At 40.4% G+C, this 12,296-nt stretch overlaps 1 protein-coding gene across 1 annotated transcript in view; it reads left to right on the top strand.

Annotated features, from left to right (window-relative positions):
• ADCY8 (adenylate cyclase 8) overlaps positions 1 to 12,296 on the top strand; it is a 131,509-nt gene that overhangs the window by 43,446 nt on the left and 75,767 nt on the right. Inside the window, 2 exon segments of the mRNA XM_075023966.1 lie at positions 9,294 to 9,424; positions 12,141 to 12,252. Coding sequence (XP_074880067.1) covers positions 9,294 to 9,424; positions 12,141 to 12,252 — 243 coding nt within the window.

The following is a 12,296-nucleotide window of genomic DNA, read 5'->3' as shown; positions in this document are numbered from 1 at the left end:
AGTTTTTATTCACAAGACTGAGACCTTGTGCACTGGTTCATTGACCGTTCTCAAAAATTGTTCCAAAGGTTGTTATTTATTCATCAGGAACATGTCCCACTTTTCCATGGATGTGCCTAGCTACATTTGTGCAGTTGTAAGCACTGTTGATACCCCCTGATTTCAGTACAATGGACGCAAGGGATCAGTGCACGCAGACCACAGAGAAGTTGTTCAACAAAGATTGACTATTGCAGGTGCATAAATCAAGAAGCAGGCGTTAAAGAAAGTATCAATGTTATAGTCTTGGGACTTTAAACAGACATGTTTGACTCATGAAATTAATTTGCTTTATCACTGCAGGATTTATTTCACTGTTCCTAAACTTTCCTGAAGGAGTAGATTACGCAGGAGTCAGCTCCATATTTAGACTCCTCCTAAACTAGTTGACTATGTGCTCTTTACACCCCTGAGCTTCTGCTACAGTCAGCTCAGATCTAGTCAATACAGACAATGGAGCACTGAGAGAGCTGTAGTGACACCAAAGTAGTCATTTACATCTGATCTGTTGAGCATGTCTCCAGATTCACTGGATAAAATGGAAGCTTAGGCATACCTACATTGTAGTCACCAAAATTCAGGTGTCTGAATCCAGACCTGAATTCTACCATCAGTCTGTTACACTTAGGGATTTCTACTGGTCTTTTATCTTTTACTTGGTTATTCTTTGGGTTCTTTCTTCACTTATTTACTCTGAAGTCTGACTGCTCCATCTTAAAGACTCGGGCTGATTCATGTCATGAATGGTAAATAGAAGAATAGATCACCAGCTATTTTATAACATCCCTTTGTTGCCGTCTTCTTTCTCCTGTGTCTTTTCTCTCCAACAAATATATCACTGTTCCTTTTCAAACCACTTACCACTACTGCTGCTCACCTTTGAATTGTCTCCACTTAGCCAATTGCTCAACTAGCAAGCTTTCAGCAAAGCTCGATAATGTAGTTTCCTTCACCCTAGAGTTCATGACACTTCTTTATTAGGCTTTTCTCTGAAAAAGAGAAGGTATTTTTTTTCTCATGTCTTTCCCTCCCTCCCTGAAAATGCCTTCCAGGAGAGACTGACTAGAAATGTGAGGGCTCTTTAATCATGCAAATAGTAAGGTACAGAAGATTATAAAAAAATTTGCAATTTTCTTCTGTGTGATTTGCTACTGCTCTTTTGCACATGATCTCCACACATTTTTGCTGTTCTTCTGTGTCACAGTATCTAAATATGTGAAATGAGAATAATATTTAACTAGTTTAAAGGGGAGTTATGTGGCAAAGATCTTTATATGAAGGAGACAGTGACTTGATAGTCATTCTTGGATAACTGAAAATCTTTTTTAACTGCTGGACTGAAGAAAAGTGATGTGAAAGGCCTGTAAAGAGGAACAGAACTTGGTCCATAGAACATTAGCATCAGCTGTAGGAAAAGAAAGGCTGGACATGACCCACACAAGAGTCCATCTCTCAGTGCCCAATTTGTGGAAGGACCCTGGTTCAGCACCCCCACCACCCCGTCAGTCTGGTGGGGTGTAAGAGCAGCTTGGAATAGCAAAGGACAGCTGATGCCCATACACAGAAGAATTTCCTGTCCTTTGAATGTTTCAGTAGCAGAGAATTGACTGGTGGCTGGAGTGCCTTGAAAAATATATATATACATACACACACTGGGACACATACACACTTATGTGTTATTTTTCTTGTAGTGTTTCTCCATAACAGGACATACATAATACAGAATAGTGACATGAGCTGTATATGCACTTTCAGTTGTGATCCTGACAAGAGCTCTTCACATGCTACAGTATTAATAGAGGACTGCCACAGAGACATACTAATTAACCTCTGTTTTATGGGTCATTGCCAGATCTTATGTGCAGCCAAGAACTTTTAACTTACCTTAATGAGTAGCATGAAAGTTAAGACATCAAATGTGCTGGACATATTTTTCTTGGCTTAGTGAACATGTTCCAAGTGAACTACGTTTTATTCTAAATAAACATTGTAGAGCTTGATACCTTCTTAAGTGAATGCAAACAAGGAATGTAAGCTTTTCCTGTTTTGAAAAAAGTACATTCTCCATTTTAGCCATATGTCTATGAAAAAATGGCCCTTTTTTATGTTCTCTTATCACAGATTTCATAAGCAGTTCAATAGTAACCAGGATTTCTATTTGCTCTCTTTTATCTTCTTTTATTTTTGAATTTGTTTTCCTATTTGTCTTCCTACAAGGATAAGTTAGGAAATAACATATTTCTTTTTACAGTGAAAAGATTTTGTGCTATTGTGAAAGTATCTTCACAGGAACTCACCGAACACTTTAATCATACAGCTCCCTGAAAGACTGATCTGATTTATTCAAAGGGTGGATTTATTACGTGGTCATATTGAGCAATGTATCTTAATAGTGAAGGAATAAAACAATATATAGCCTAAGTGCCTTCTGTTATGGGAGGCTGGATGACACAAAATATCAAAAATATTTCTGGTTCCTGGAATATCAATCAGCAGCTCTTCCCAAATATGCCATGTTAAGATGCCATGGGACATTTTTTTGAGAGTGGAGCTACCTTAGGGCTAGACATTCCTGTGAAAACCTGCAGGAGTGTAAAGGATCTCCTGAGGGACTGGTTTTCTTCTTGCTATCACAAGCACCCCATACAGTGTTAACACATCAGAAGAAAAGTGGAAGGCAGTAGAATTCCCAGGTGGGAAAGGTGGAAGGAAGTCAAGACAATGCAGATGTGCTAAAATTAATACCACCCTTTATGGGGAAATGGAAGGTCTGAGTGGGGCTTTTTAACATAATAAAGGATGAACTCACTGCATGGTAGCTCACTGCCTGCTTTATATCAGCTATCACTGCCTTGCATCATTTTTTTTCTCTCTGTCCTGAAGGCAGCCCTTGATTTAGTAAAGGTTTGTAGAACAGGTGGATTAAAGATTAGTAGAGTCTCATTTCTCTCAACTTGTATGTTAGTATGTGTGATGGGTTGACCCTGGCTGGACGCCAGGTGCCCACCAAAGCCGTTCTATCACTCCCCCATCCTCAGCTGGACAGGGGAGAGAAATATATAACATAAAGCTTGTGGGTCGAGATAAGGACAGGAGAGATCATTCACTAATTACCGTCACGGACAAAACGGACTCAGCTTAGGGAAAATTAGCTCAATTTATTACAAATCAGCCAGAGTAAGGTAATGAGAAATAAAACGAAATCTCAGAACACCTTCCCCCCACCCCTCCCTTCTTCCCGGGCACAACTTCACTCCTGGATTTCTCCACCAAGCCCCCCCAGCGGCACAAGGGGGACAGAGATGGGGTTTACGGTCATCACACGTTATTTTCTGCCGCTTCACCTCCTCAGGGTGAGGGCTTATCACACTCTTCCCCTGCTCCAGCGTGGGCTCCCACCCATGGGGTCAGTCCTCCACGAACTTCTCCAATGTGGGCCATTCCCACGGGCTGCAGTTCTTCACGAACTGCTCTAGCATGGGTCCTTTCCACGGTGTGCAGTCCTTCAGGAGCAGACTGCTCCAGCGTGGGTCCCCCACGGGGTCACAAGTCCTGCCAGAAAACCTGCTCCTTGGGCTCCTCTCTCCACAGATCCACAGGTCCTGCCAGGAACCTGCTCCAGCGTGGGCTTCCCGTGGGGTCACAGCCTCATTCGGCCACCCACCTGCTCCGGTGTGGGGTCCTCCCCGGGCTGCAGGTGGAGATCTGCTCCCCCGTGGACCTCCCTGGACTGCAGGAGGACAGCCTGCCTCACCAGGGTCTTCCCCACGGGCTGCAGGGGAATCTCTGCTCTGGTGCCTGGAGCACCTCCTCCCCCTCCTTCTTCACTGACCTTGGTGTCCGCAGGGTTGTTTCTCTTACATGTTCTCACTCCTCTCTCTGGCGGCTGTTCCTCACTGTCCAAACTTTTTTCCTTCTTAAAAATGTTATCACAGAGGCGTTACCACTATCACTGACTGGCTCGGCCTTGGCCGGCAGCGGGTCCGTCTCAGAGCCAGCTGGTATGGGCTCGCTCTCTCTCGAACACAGGGGAAGCTTCCAGCAGCTTCTTACAGAAGCCACCCCTGTAACCCCCCCCCCCCAGCTACCAAAACCTTGCCGCACAAAACCAATACAGTATGTTATGCAGGCAGGAGCCCAGGAGAAAGATGCCATCTCAGAGTGGAGCGTTACACACCTCCACTTCAGCAGAAGTTATGAGCAGCATGTGTTTTGCCTTCTTAAGTAAATGTACAGTTCACCTCGGCTGGGGCTGCCATCTAGACAAATGAAGGTGTTTATGCACAATGTGTTTTCATTGTAGCAGAGGAATGTTTACTAACTGCTGACTAAGACTGCTCAGAGTGGGAATTCTTCATGAACTTCACTGTGAAAGTTGTAAGTTAGAAAAGATGTTGCCTCCTGTGAATGCTGGGGAGGGGTTCCTTCATTTTTTCAGATGTTTCACGTATGGCTACATTTCATCCACAGCATCTAATCCCGCTGGCATCAAACCCAGAATTTTCATGATTGTTTTGCCTTTCTCTCTCATTCCACCTATTGTCCCTCTTTGCTCTGTCTTGTTCTCTCTGAACAACTTTTTCCCCTCAGGAAGGGACATATCCCACAGCCTGGATAATATTAGTTTATGTTATATCCTCCTAACATCAAGTTGCCTCACAACCACCTCAACATCAGTTTTTCTGGCAGAAAGCAGAAAGTGCATATAACACGTTTAATCTTCCACAAGAAAACTGATAGTACAGGGAGGAACTGAAGCCAGGACCCCTGGGTGCTACGTACTTTGGCACTTGTGAAAAGTGGCCCAGTCTTCCTCTTTAAATATCATCTCACTGGAGCATGCTAAAACAACCATGGGGGTAAGCAACTGCAGCCAGAAAAAAAGCTAAGCAGTGCCGAACTAAAATGCCAAGATACTGTTATGGCGATAGGAGAACCTGAAACCTTAGAATCAAAACACTTCCCTTCTGTAAGATTTAGGATTTCAATGCCAAGAAGCATTGTATTCTCTGTGGAGTGCATTTTCATTTGTATTCACTCTATGGTACTCAGTAGGGATGGTTCCCTCCTTACAGCTGGTGCAAGAATTAACCATATTCTTCTAAAACAACCTAAAATTGCCTTTTATCTTCATATTTATCCTGAGTGTGACCAATATAGTCCTTTAGGAGACCAAAACTCTTCTGAGGTCTGAGAGCTGAGATATGAATGGAAGAAAAGACTGCTCCTAATGTAAGGAATAAGTAAGAAATATGCATAGAAAATGCAAATGCTCTGTAAGTTAGGGTCTTCAGCCAAAGTTAAAGCAATAGGAATCAAAGGAAATGGCCATTGCCAAGAAGTGATGGTAAGAATGAATTTTTCACCTGACTGGCTAGAACAGGACACAAAGTAAGATCAGGCTGGCTTAGCTGATAAAAAAAAAATAATCAGAAATTAATGTTAAGATTTGGATTGAGCCTGCCTAGAAATGGTCATAAACAAAGCATATCTATTTACGATGTTTGTGATAACTTAGCTTCATACTAGTAATTAGATTTTATAAGATGGGCTCTGTCCTGCGTGAGGACTCCTCTGGAATTGATCTTACGTCCTACTTTGCAGCTCCTTCTCAGTTAAGAACTTCTTGACAACACTGGTGATGAAGCAATTGTTTCCTTACAGTTTAAAAGGTTGACTAAGACTTAGCCCTAAAGAGCTGCAATCTATTGGAATTTCTGAACATCTTAAAACTTATAAGGCTGTTTCCAGGACTCATGCTTTTTCTCATCAAATTTTTATATGACATTATTTTAAATTACTTATTTTATTCCATATGCATATTTTCAGTAAAGGGATTTTGAAACCTTTGAGCATTTTCTTTTCTGAAATTGATTTCCTGATATCTTTTTGCTCCCACTTCATGTCTGGGTTCAACACTGATCTCAATTCCCAAACTTGCAAGAGGGGTGGAGAAAGGGTTTATGGAAATATCTGCCTTTCCTAAGTATGAAAGGGAAGAGTTGGTCTGGAAACCACTTCCATCCCCTATACACAGTAGTATCACTAAACCTCTTTGAAAATACAGGAATAAATTCATACTACACTGTATTTCCTCTGTGGGCATTGCCTGGGAGGACTTTCTTCATTGGTGTCTTCCACTTCTTTACAGTCTCTGCATGTGCCCTATTTGGAAGTTCACATCTGGTTTTCCCTAGACCCATCCTATTCCCCCAAATGTCACCTGAAATCTGGTGATAAGTAGCTTACAGAACTGACATTCTCTTCTTTAGTTCAGTAAGATTTCACTCTTTGCAATCCTGTAAAGCAAAAGATGGTTAATAATTTGGAGTCAGTTCAGTGAAAACCTGCTAGCTTTGCCTCAGAGTGATTTGGAGTGATATATTCCAATACTGGACAAATCTGTTTAATCTGGAAAAGCAAGACTGAGGGCAAGAGGACACAATCACAGTATTTCAGTAGAGAAGGATTGTTACCGAGGTGGGGGCAATCAATGATTATCCATACCCACTTTGGAAGGATAAAAAGAAAGCTTAACTTGCAGAGAAACAGATTTGGGTGGGATACTTGCAAAATCTGCCGAAGCTGTCAAACTGATGAGCCACTGAAACAGGGACATTGCAAAATCTCTCAGGGCATGATCTAGAGCTTTTGTGAAAGAAGTCAATAATCTTTTGAGGGCTTGCCTGGCCCTACTTAAATGTGGTTAGTTGTTATATTATAACAGGGTCTGGAAAACAGCACTTTGGGTATATATATATATACACACTTATGCACTAATACTATACATATATGTACACTAATATGCACTGATGTACTGTATATACACACTAATAATAAACTAATATACACTGATACTCTACTAATATACATTAATAATATAAATTCTTAATAAACTTGTGCATGTATATATTTATATGGCACTTCAACTAGTTTCAAATATTTACTTTTCCTGAGTGCTCCTGAGACAGAAACAAAACTCATTGGAAATGCTGAATATGTTCTCCAGCCTTCCTCGTAGAAAGGGACAGTTTGAATGGCTTTATTTAAATTCATTTGCATTGTTCCTAGCTAAATCAGTCAGTCAAGAGACATGCTAGCCCTGAGTCCTGGATGCACAATTTGCAAATGCTGACTCAGGGGGGTCATGCACCTTCCTCCAGAAGCAGAGCATGACTGGACCTATTGCACATGAGCAGAACAGTCAGCCCTTCTCAGAAGAACTGCATAACACATCTACATGTGTGAAAAGAGCTAAGGGACACGAATTACAAGTATAACTAAAGAAATTATTTTCATAATTATGGTCTAGCACCAGAGGGGGGGATGTGCGCTCACAGAGTAGACTTACGTTGCCAGTTCTCTGTGTGATCCAGCAGCTCCTTGGCTAGTCATCTGTATAAATGAGATAATAGACTGGTTGGACACAATGGACTGACTTGGAACCACCCTGACAGCAGGATATTGACTGAACCTTCACAATTAAACATTGATGGACTCTTATAGGAACTGGGAATTCGGGGCAGTTCTAGAAATTCCCAAATGCAACTCCTGCTTTGTCTAGTCCCATTTATATGTTTCGGTGTGTTAATTAATATTCTGGTGGAGTGTCTCATCCAGGACCTTTTCTAGGTGATTCCTGCTGCTGAAATTATTTAATTGTCTATAGATAAGACATTTGTAAATAACCAGTAGAAACTGTCCTTGCAGAAATGGTCTATCGAACTAGCTTTTTGTAGGTAGTTTAGATATTTAAGACGTGTTTAGTATGTGGTTAAAATAAATCAGTAGTGATGAATTATGTAGCACGGGGGTTGTCACATGGGATCACAGGCCAGCCAGGTTATAAGAACTGAGCAGAACAGTCATGTGAGGAGTCTCTGCTGACCTAGCTGAAGACACTGCCATGAGGACCCTTGCAGTGGAGACTCCCGCCACCACCAGCAACCAACTGTCCGTTTCAGGAGATTTGAGACTGTATGCAAGCATCACCCTATGCAAACAACCCAATAAATTAATTTCTTCTTTCTCGACAAGCACTCTGCCATGAATGTCCATACAGTGAACCAGTGAAAGCCTGTCTCCTCCCTTAAGGCTTAAAAGATGGCCAGGAGCAGGCTGTCATCTGCAGAGCAACCCATTCTCCCTACTTCCACATGAGTTTGGGCATGGGAGAAGGCTATATATTCCATTAACCATTTTTGTGGCTGCTGCTGTACAGCCCTTACTGTATGATGTGAACAGATGTGAATCCATTATGGGGCAGGGAGATTGTACAAGGTCTTTGGGAAAATGAATGGTCAGCTCTGGGTCAGCAGAGCAGTTCAATCCACAACCTGTCCTGGGGGGGATCTTCAAAAAAGAGGTGAAGTGGGCCACAAGCCAAATGAGTCATCCTGGAAACCTGCTTCACTGACACATATAAATGCTTATTTCTGAGATTACATATAGAGTTTTCAAGGAACTTTGAAACCCAGTCCCATTTGTCAAAATGATGTAAGCACTTCAATGCCACAGACTGTTGAGAAGACTGTGAGATTCCCAAGTCACTTTAAAACTTAGTTCCTGTTAACTATTGTAACCCTATTAATATACAAACTAGTCTATGGCTAAATCTTTCCCATAAAACATTTCTTAGGGGTGCATTAGTTTATATTATCCCTGTCTTTAAACTCTGACAATATGACTAAGCTTTGTCTAAATGCTGTCCTTTTCACTAAGTGAAGAGGAATCAGGTTCCTCTGCATATTTTTTGCTTTATTTATTCTCCAGCTTTATTATTAATTGTACAGTTTATGAATGCTAAACACACAGTCTGTAAGTTCTGACAAATAAACAACAGTAAAAAAGCTGGTCCTACTTGCTGCTGAGGACTTTCAAATTCCTCCGGCTTATATCTGTTAATCATGCTACCACTGCCTGAAATGCACTGCTTGTTATGTTTGTAAGTGTTGTTTAGTGAGAAGCTTGTAATGGAGGTAATAAGTAGGATGGATCTTTAAATAATCAACAAGAAGGTTAAAACATTAGAGGGAAGAATGTCTAGGAAGGGAAGGAGACAGAAGTGTCCATATTCTGGACTCAGGTTGGTAATGTGAATTATCACAAATGGTCTGAGCTAGAATTTTTAGAGGGGAGGGTCACATCTTAAATTGCCAGTTATCCAGCTCTTTAAATAGGGCAGAGCTCAAACAGTTTCCTGTAAAGTACTAATTCAGATAGATACTGACACTTTGGTTTCCTCTCTGTTTTAGGAACGGCTGGTGCTTTCTGTCTTACCACGGTTTGTAGTCCTGGAAATGATAAATGATATGACCAACGTAGAAGATGAACATTTGCAACACCAGTTTCATAAGATCTACATTCATCGTTATGAGAATGTCAGGTGGGTGGAGGAGACTCTTTTCGATGTTTAAGGTCTCAGATACTGCTCAGGGTCTCTTGCTGGAGAGTTTCCCCTCTGGTGCTTTATTCATTTATAAATTAGAAAATTAGTGTACCCTTGTTTAATCCCTGAGCAGATAAGCACTTCGGTGCCTTCTTTTTGGTGCCTACTCATCAAGATGCCTTGGATGCCTTTGCCATGGCAAGACCCGTTTGAACTGAACACTGGGCCTGGACCATTTGTGTATTTTTTCACTTTAATTAAGTGGTCAGGGTTGCACAGAAAGGGGACCCCTGCCTGCATGTGGACACATATTCTGCCACAACCTTCTGGTTGACTCCACACGCTGAGAAATGAGATGAAGACTTGTAAGATGCTCTCAAAGATGTAGACATGTCATGCAGCTCGTCTGTTTAGTAGCCATTTCATTCAATCATTCTTATTATCATTTTCCTAATTCCAGTTCCCTTTTTAATTCCCCTCTCAAAATGTTGTCTCTCCTGAAATTAGTGGCAAGGTGATAGTTATCCTATAAGCTGCTATTCAAGGTAATAAGTCCTAACTGTACATTTACACCAGAATTATCAGCTTCCAGTCTATGATGTTACAGAACCTCTGAATTTATTTTGGTTCCCAACCATCAGAATGTTTAGCTAAGCCAGAAGCATTTTCCACAAGTTTGTCCAAATCCACAAGGGAAAATGATTGAGTCGCCGTCACTGAAGGAAGTGAAAAATAAACATCCTTGGATATGATGTTAGATGGTTTGCTAGGAAAGCATGTACTTTGCCTTTTGATGAAACCCAAATATAACTTGGTCTTTTGACGAAACCCAAATATAACTTTGTCTGGATAAGTTCAATAAACATGATTTGAACTTCTGCAAAAGAGCAAATTGATTATTTGCTGCTTCTGTGGCCTTTCAGTAGCTCAGACATATTATTTTGTTAAATCTGGTGGAAAGTATCAAGGACCTTTAAAAAAGGGTGAATTGCACTGAATTAAAATATCTTCCATTACCCTTTTTCATTCTCAGAGTAAGTGTTGCTGTAGAAGAATCCAAACAGGGAGAAGATAGCCCTTCTATTTGAATGGAAAAGAGTTGTAGTTGGGGTGAAAAGTTGAAACATCCTTCATGCTTGAAAGAGATTTAAAATGAAGATTCTCTGTGTTTTAGAGCACAGATACTGGTTGGTTCCCATGTATATTGCCAGGGACTTTTCAAAATTGGGTTTCACCTTATTTTTGCTTAAATGTTGAGCACTGAACACTACCTAAACCAATGCTATATGAACCTCTAAAATTAGTATGCAGTTACAGTTGTTTTGTTCTTTTGGTAATGAAAACTAGAAATTAGTTGTTTAAAAATTGTATTTTTATCAATTTAAGCTATTACTAATATTAATTCCTCTTTGCGTAATTTGGTACTTTACCCTTTAATATTGTTTTTTTCTCACTGGTAAAAATCTTATCCAGTTTGTGAACCCCTTACTTAATCCACACCCAGACCCTTACCAGTCCATACGTTTGAAGATTAATTGAATTATCATTAGTCATATTTTATTGTCCACCTGATTATTACTATATTTATTATTGGTTACATTAGTGATTCTCAGACACTGTCAAATTGTGATCTTGTTCAACACAAATGAAAGACCTTCAGCTACTCAGATTGTAACACCAGTTATTCGTTGACTTTGAAGTGCTAACAAGGTTCATTTGGGTTAATTCCAGTCTATGCCAGCATGATATGTGTCTTTTTGAACATTACTACTTTTTAAAATAGACAATACTTTCCTTTCTTCAGCTGCTAAGTACTGAGCTGTTACATGCTTTGGTCTGGGTGATAGCTTGCACACCACGGACTTCGTTTGTGTATGTTTCTCTATATTCACATGTGCTCATTGTAGGCATAATGAACAACTGAATTTGCATGGCTAGAAAATTCAGATTGCTGAAATATAGGTTAGAGCTCTGTTTGCAACTAGCTTGTTGACTAAGATCCTACCATAACTTCAGGCACCCAATTTGATGCACCTGAATTTAAAGTACGATCACACCAGGCTCCCTGTGAAGTCAGCAGAAAGAACAAGGAATTATCCAAATAAAGATTCATACTTTAACTCAGGTACTTCTGCCAAGTCCCTAAAATTAGATGCAATAAAGCTGGCCTGAGCCTGGTATATATCAAGACTGTCATGAATCTGTTGTCTTAGGATTTGAGTCTTGTATGGAACATAGATAAGTAAAGTCTGAAAATCACACGCAAAATTGAAATCGGTGAAGTCAAACACACTCTAAAAACCAGCTCTATATAAACCCACCCTCAAAGAACACTGTCAGATACTAACACACAGCTGGATGCCAAGCCTATCTGTTTATACAGCTCTTTATATTATGGGTGCCCTATGCCTCAGTCTTCTCACTGATAAAAGGGGACAACTGTGCTTATTAAGGCTTAACTATATCTTCCTGAATGATTTGAAAATCCAAAACTGCATTACACACATTTTTAGCAAAATCCTTTCCCATACTTGCTAGTATTTCTTTAGTCCCTTCAATATTTATATTTGGTACTCCAGAATCTCCAAAAGTCTAGAGCAAAGGTAGCATGACTTTAAAATGACCCTTCACTAGTAAATTACTAGAAGATAACTTAGGACATTTGGTTATCAAAGGAAATAGACTGGAATATTAATACCTCTTCTTTTTTTAGCATTCTTTTTGCAGATGTTAAAGGATTCACCAACCTCTCTACAACTTTGTCAGCCCAGGAGTTGGTCCGAATGCTGAATGAACTCTTTGCCAGATTTGATCGACTAGCACATGTGAGTTAAACACACTTTGCACAAGTGACAAGTTCTGATAGCCA

The sequence above is a fragment of the Buteo buteo genome, chromosome 3, assembly GCF_964188355.1.
Source record: "Buteo buteo chromosome 3, bButBut1.hap1.1, whole genome shotgun sequence".
Classification (NCBI taxonomy): Eukaryota; Metazoa; Chordata; class Aves; order Accipitriformes; family Accipitridae; genus Buteo; species Buteo buteo.
Note: the sequence above shows the minus strand (reverse complement) of the source record. Positions and strands in the feature narration are given on the sequence as shown.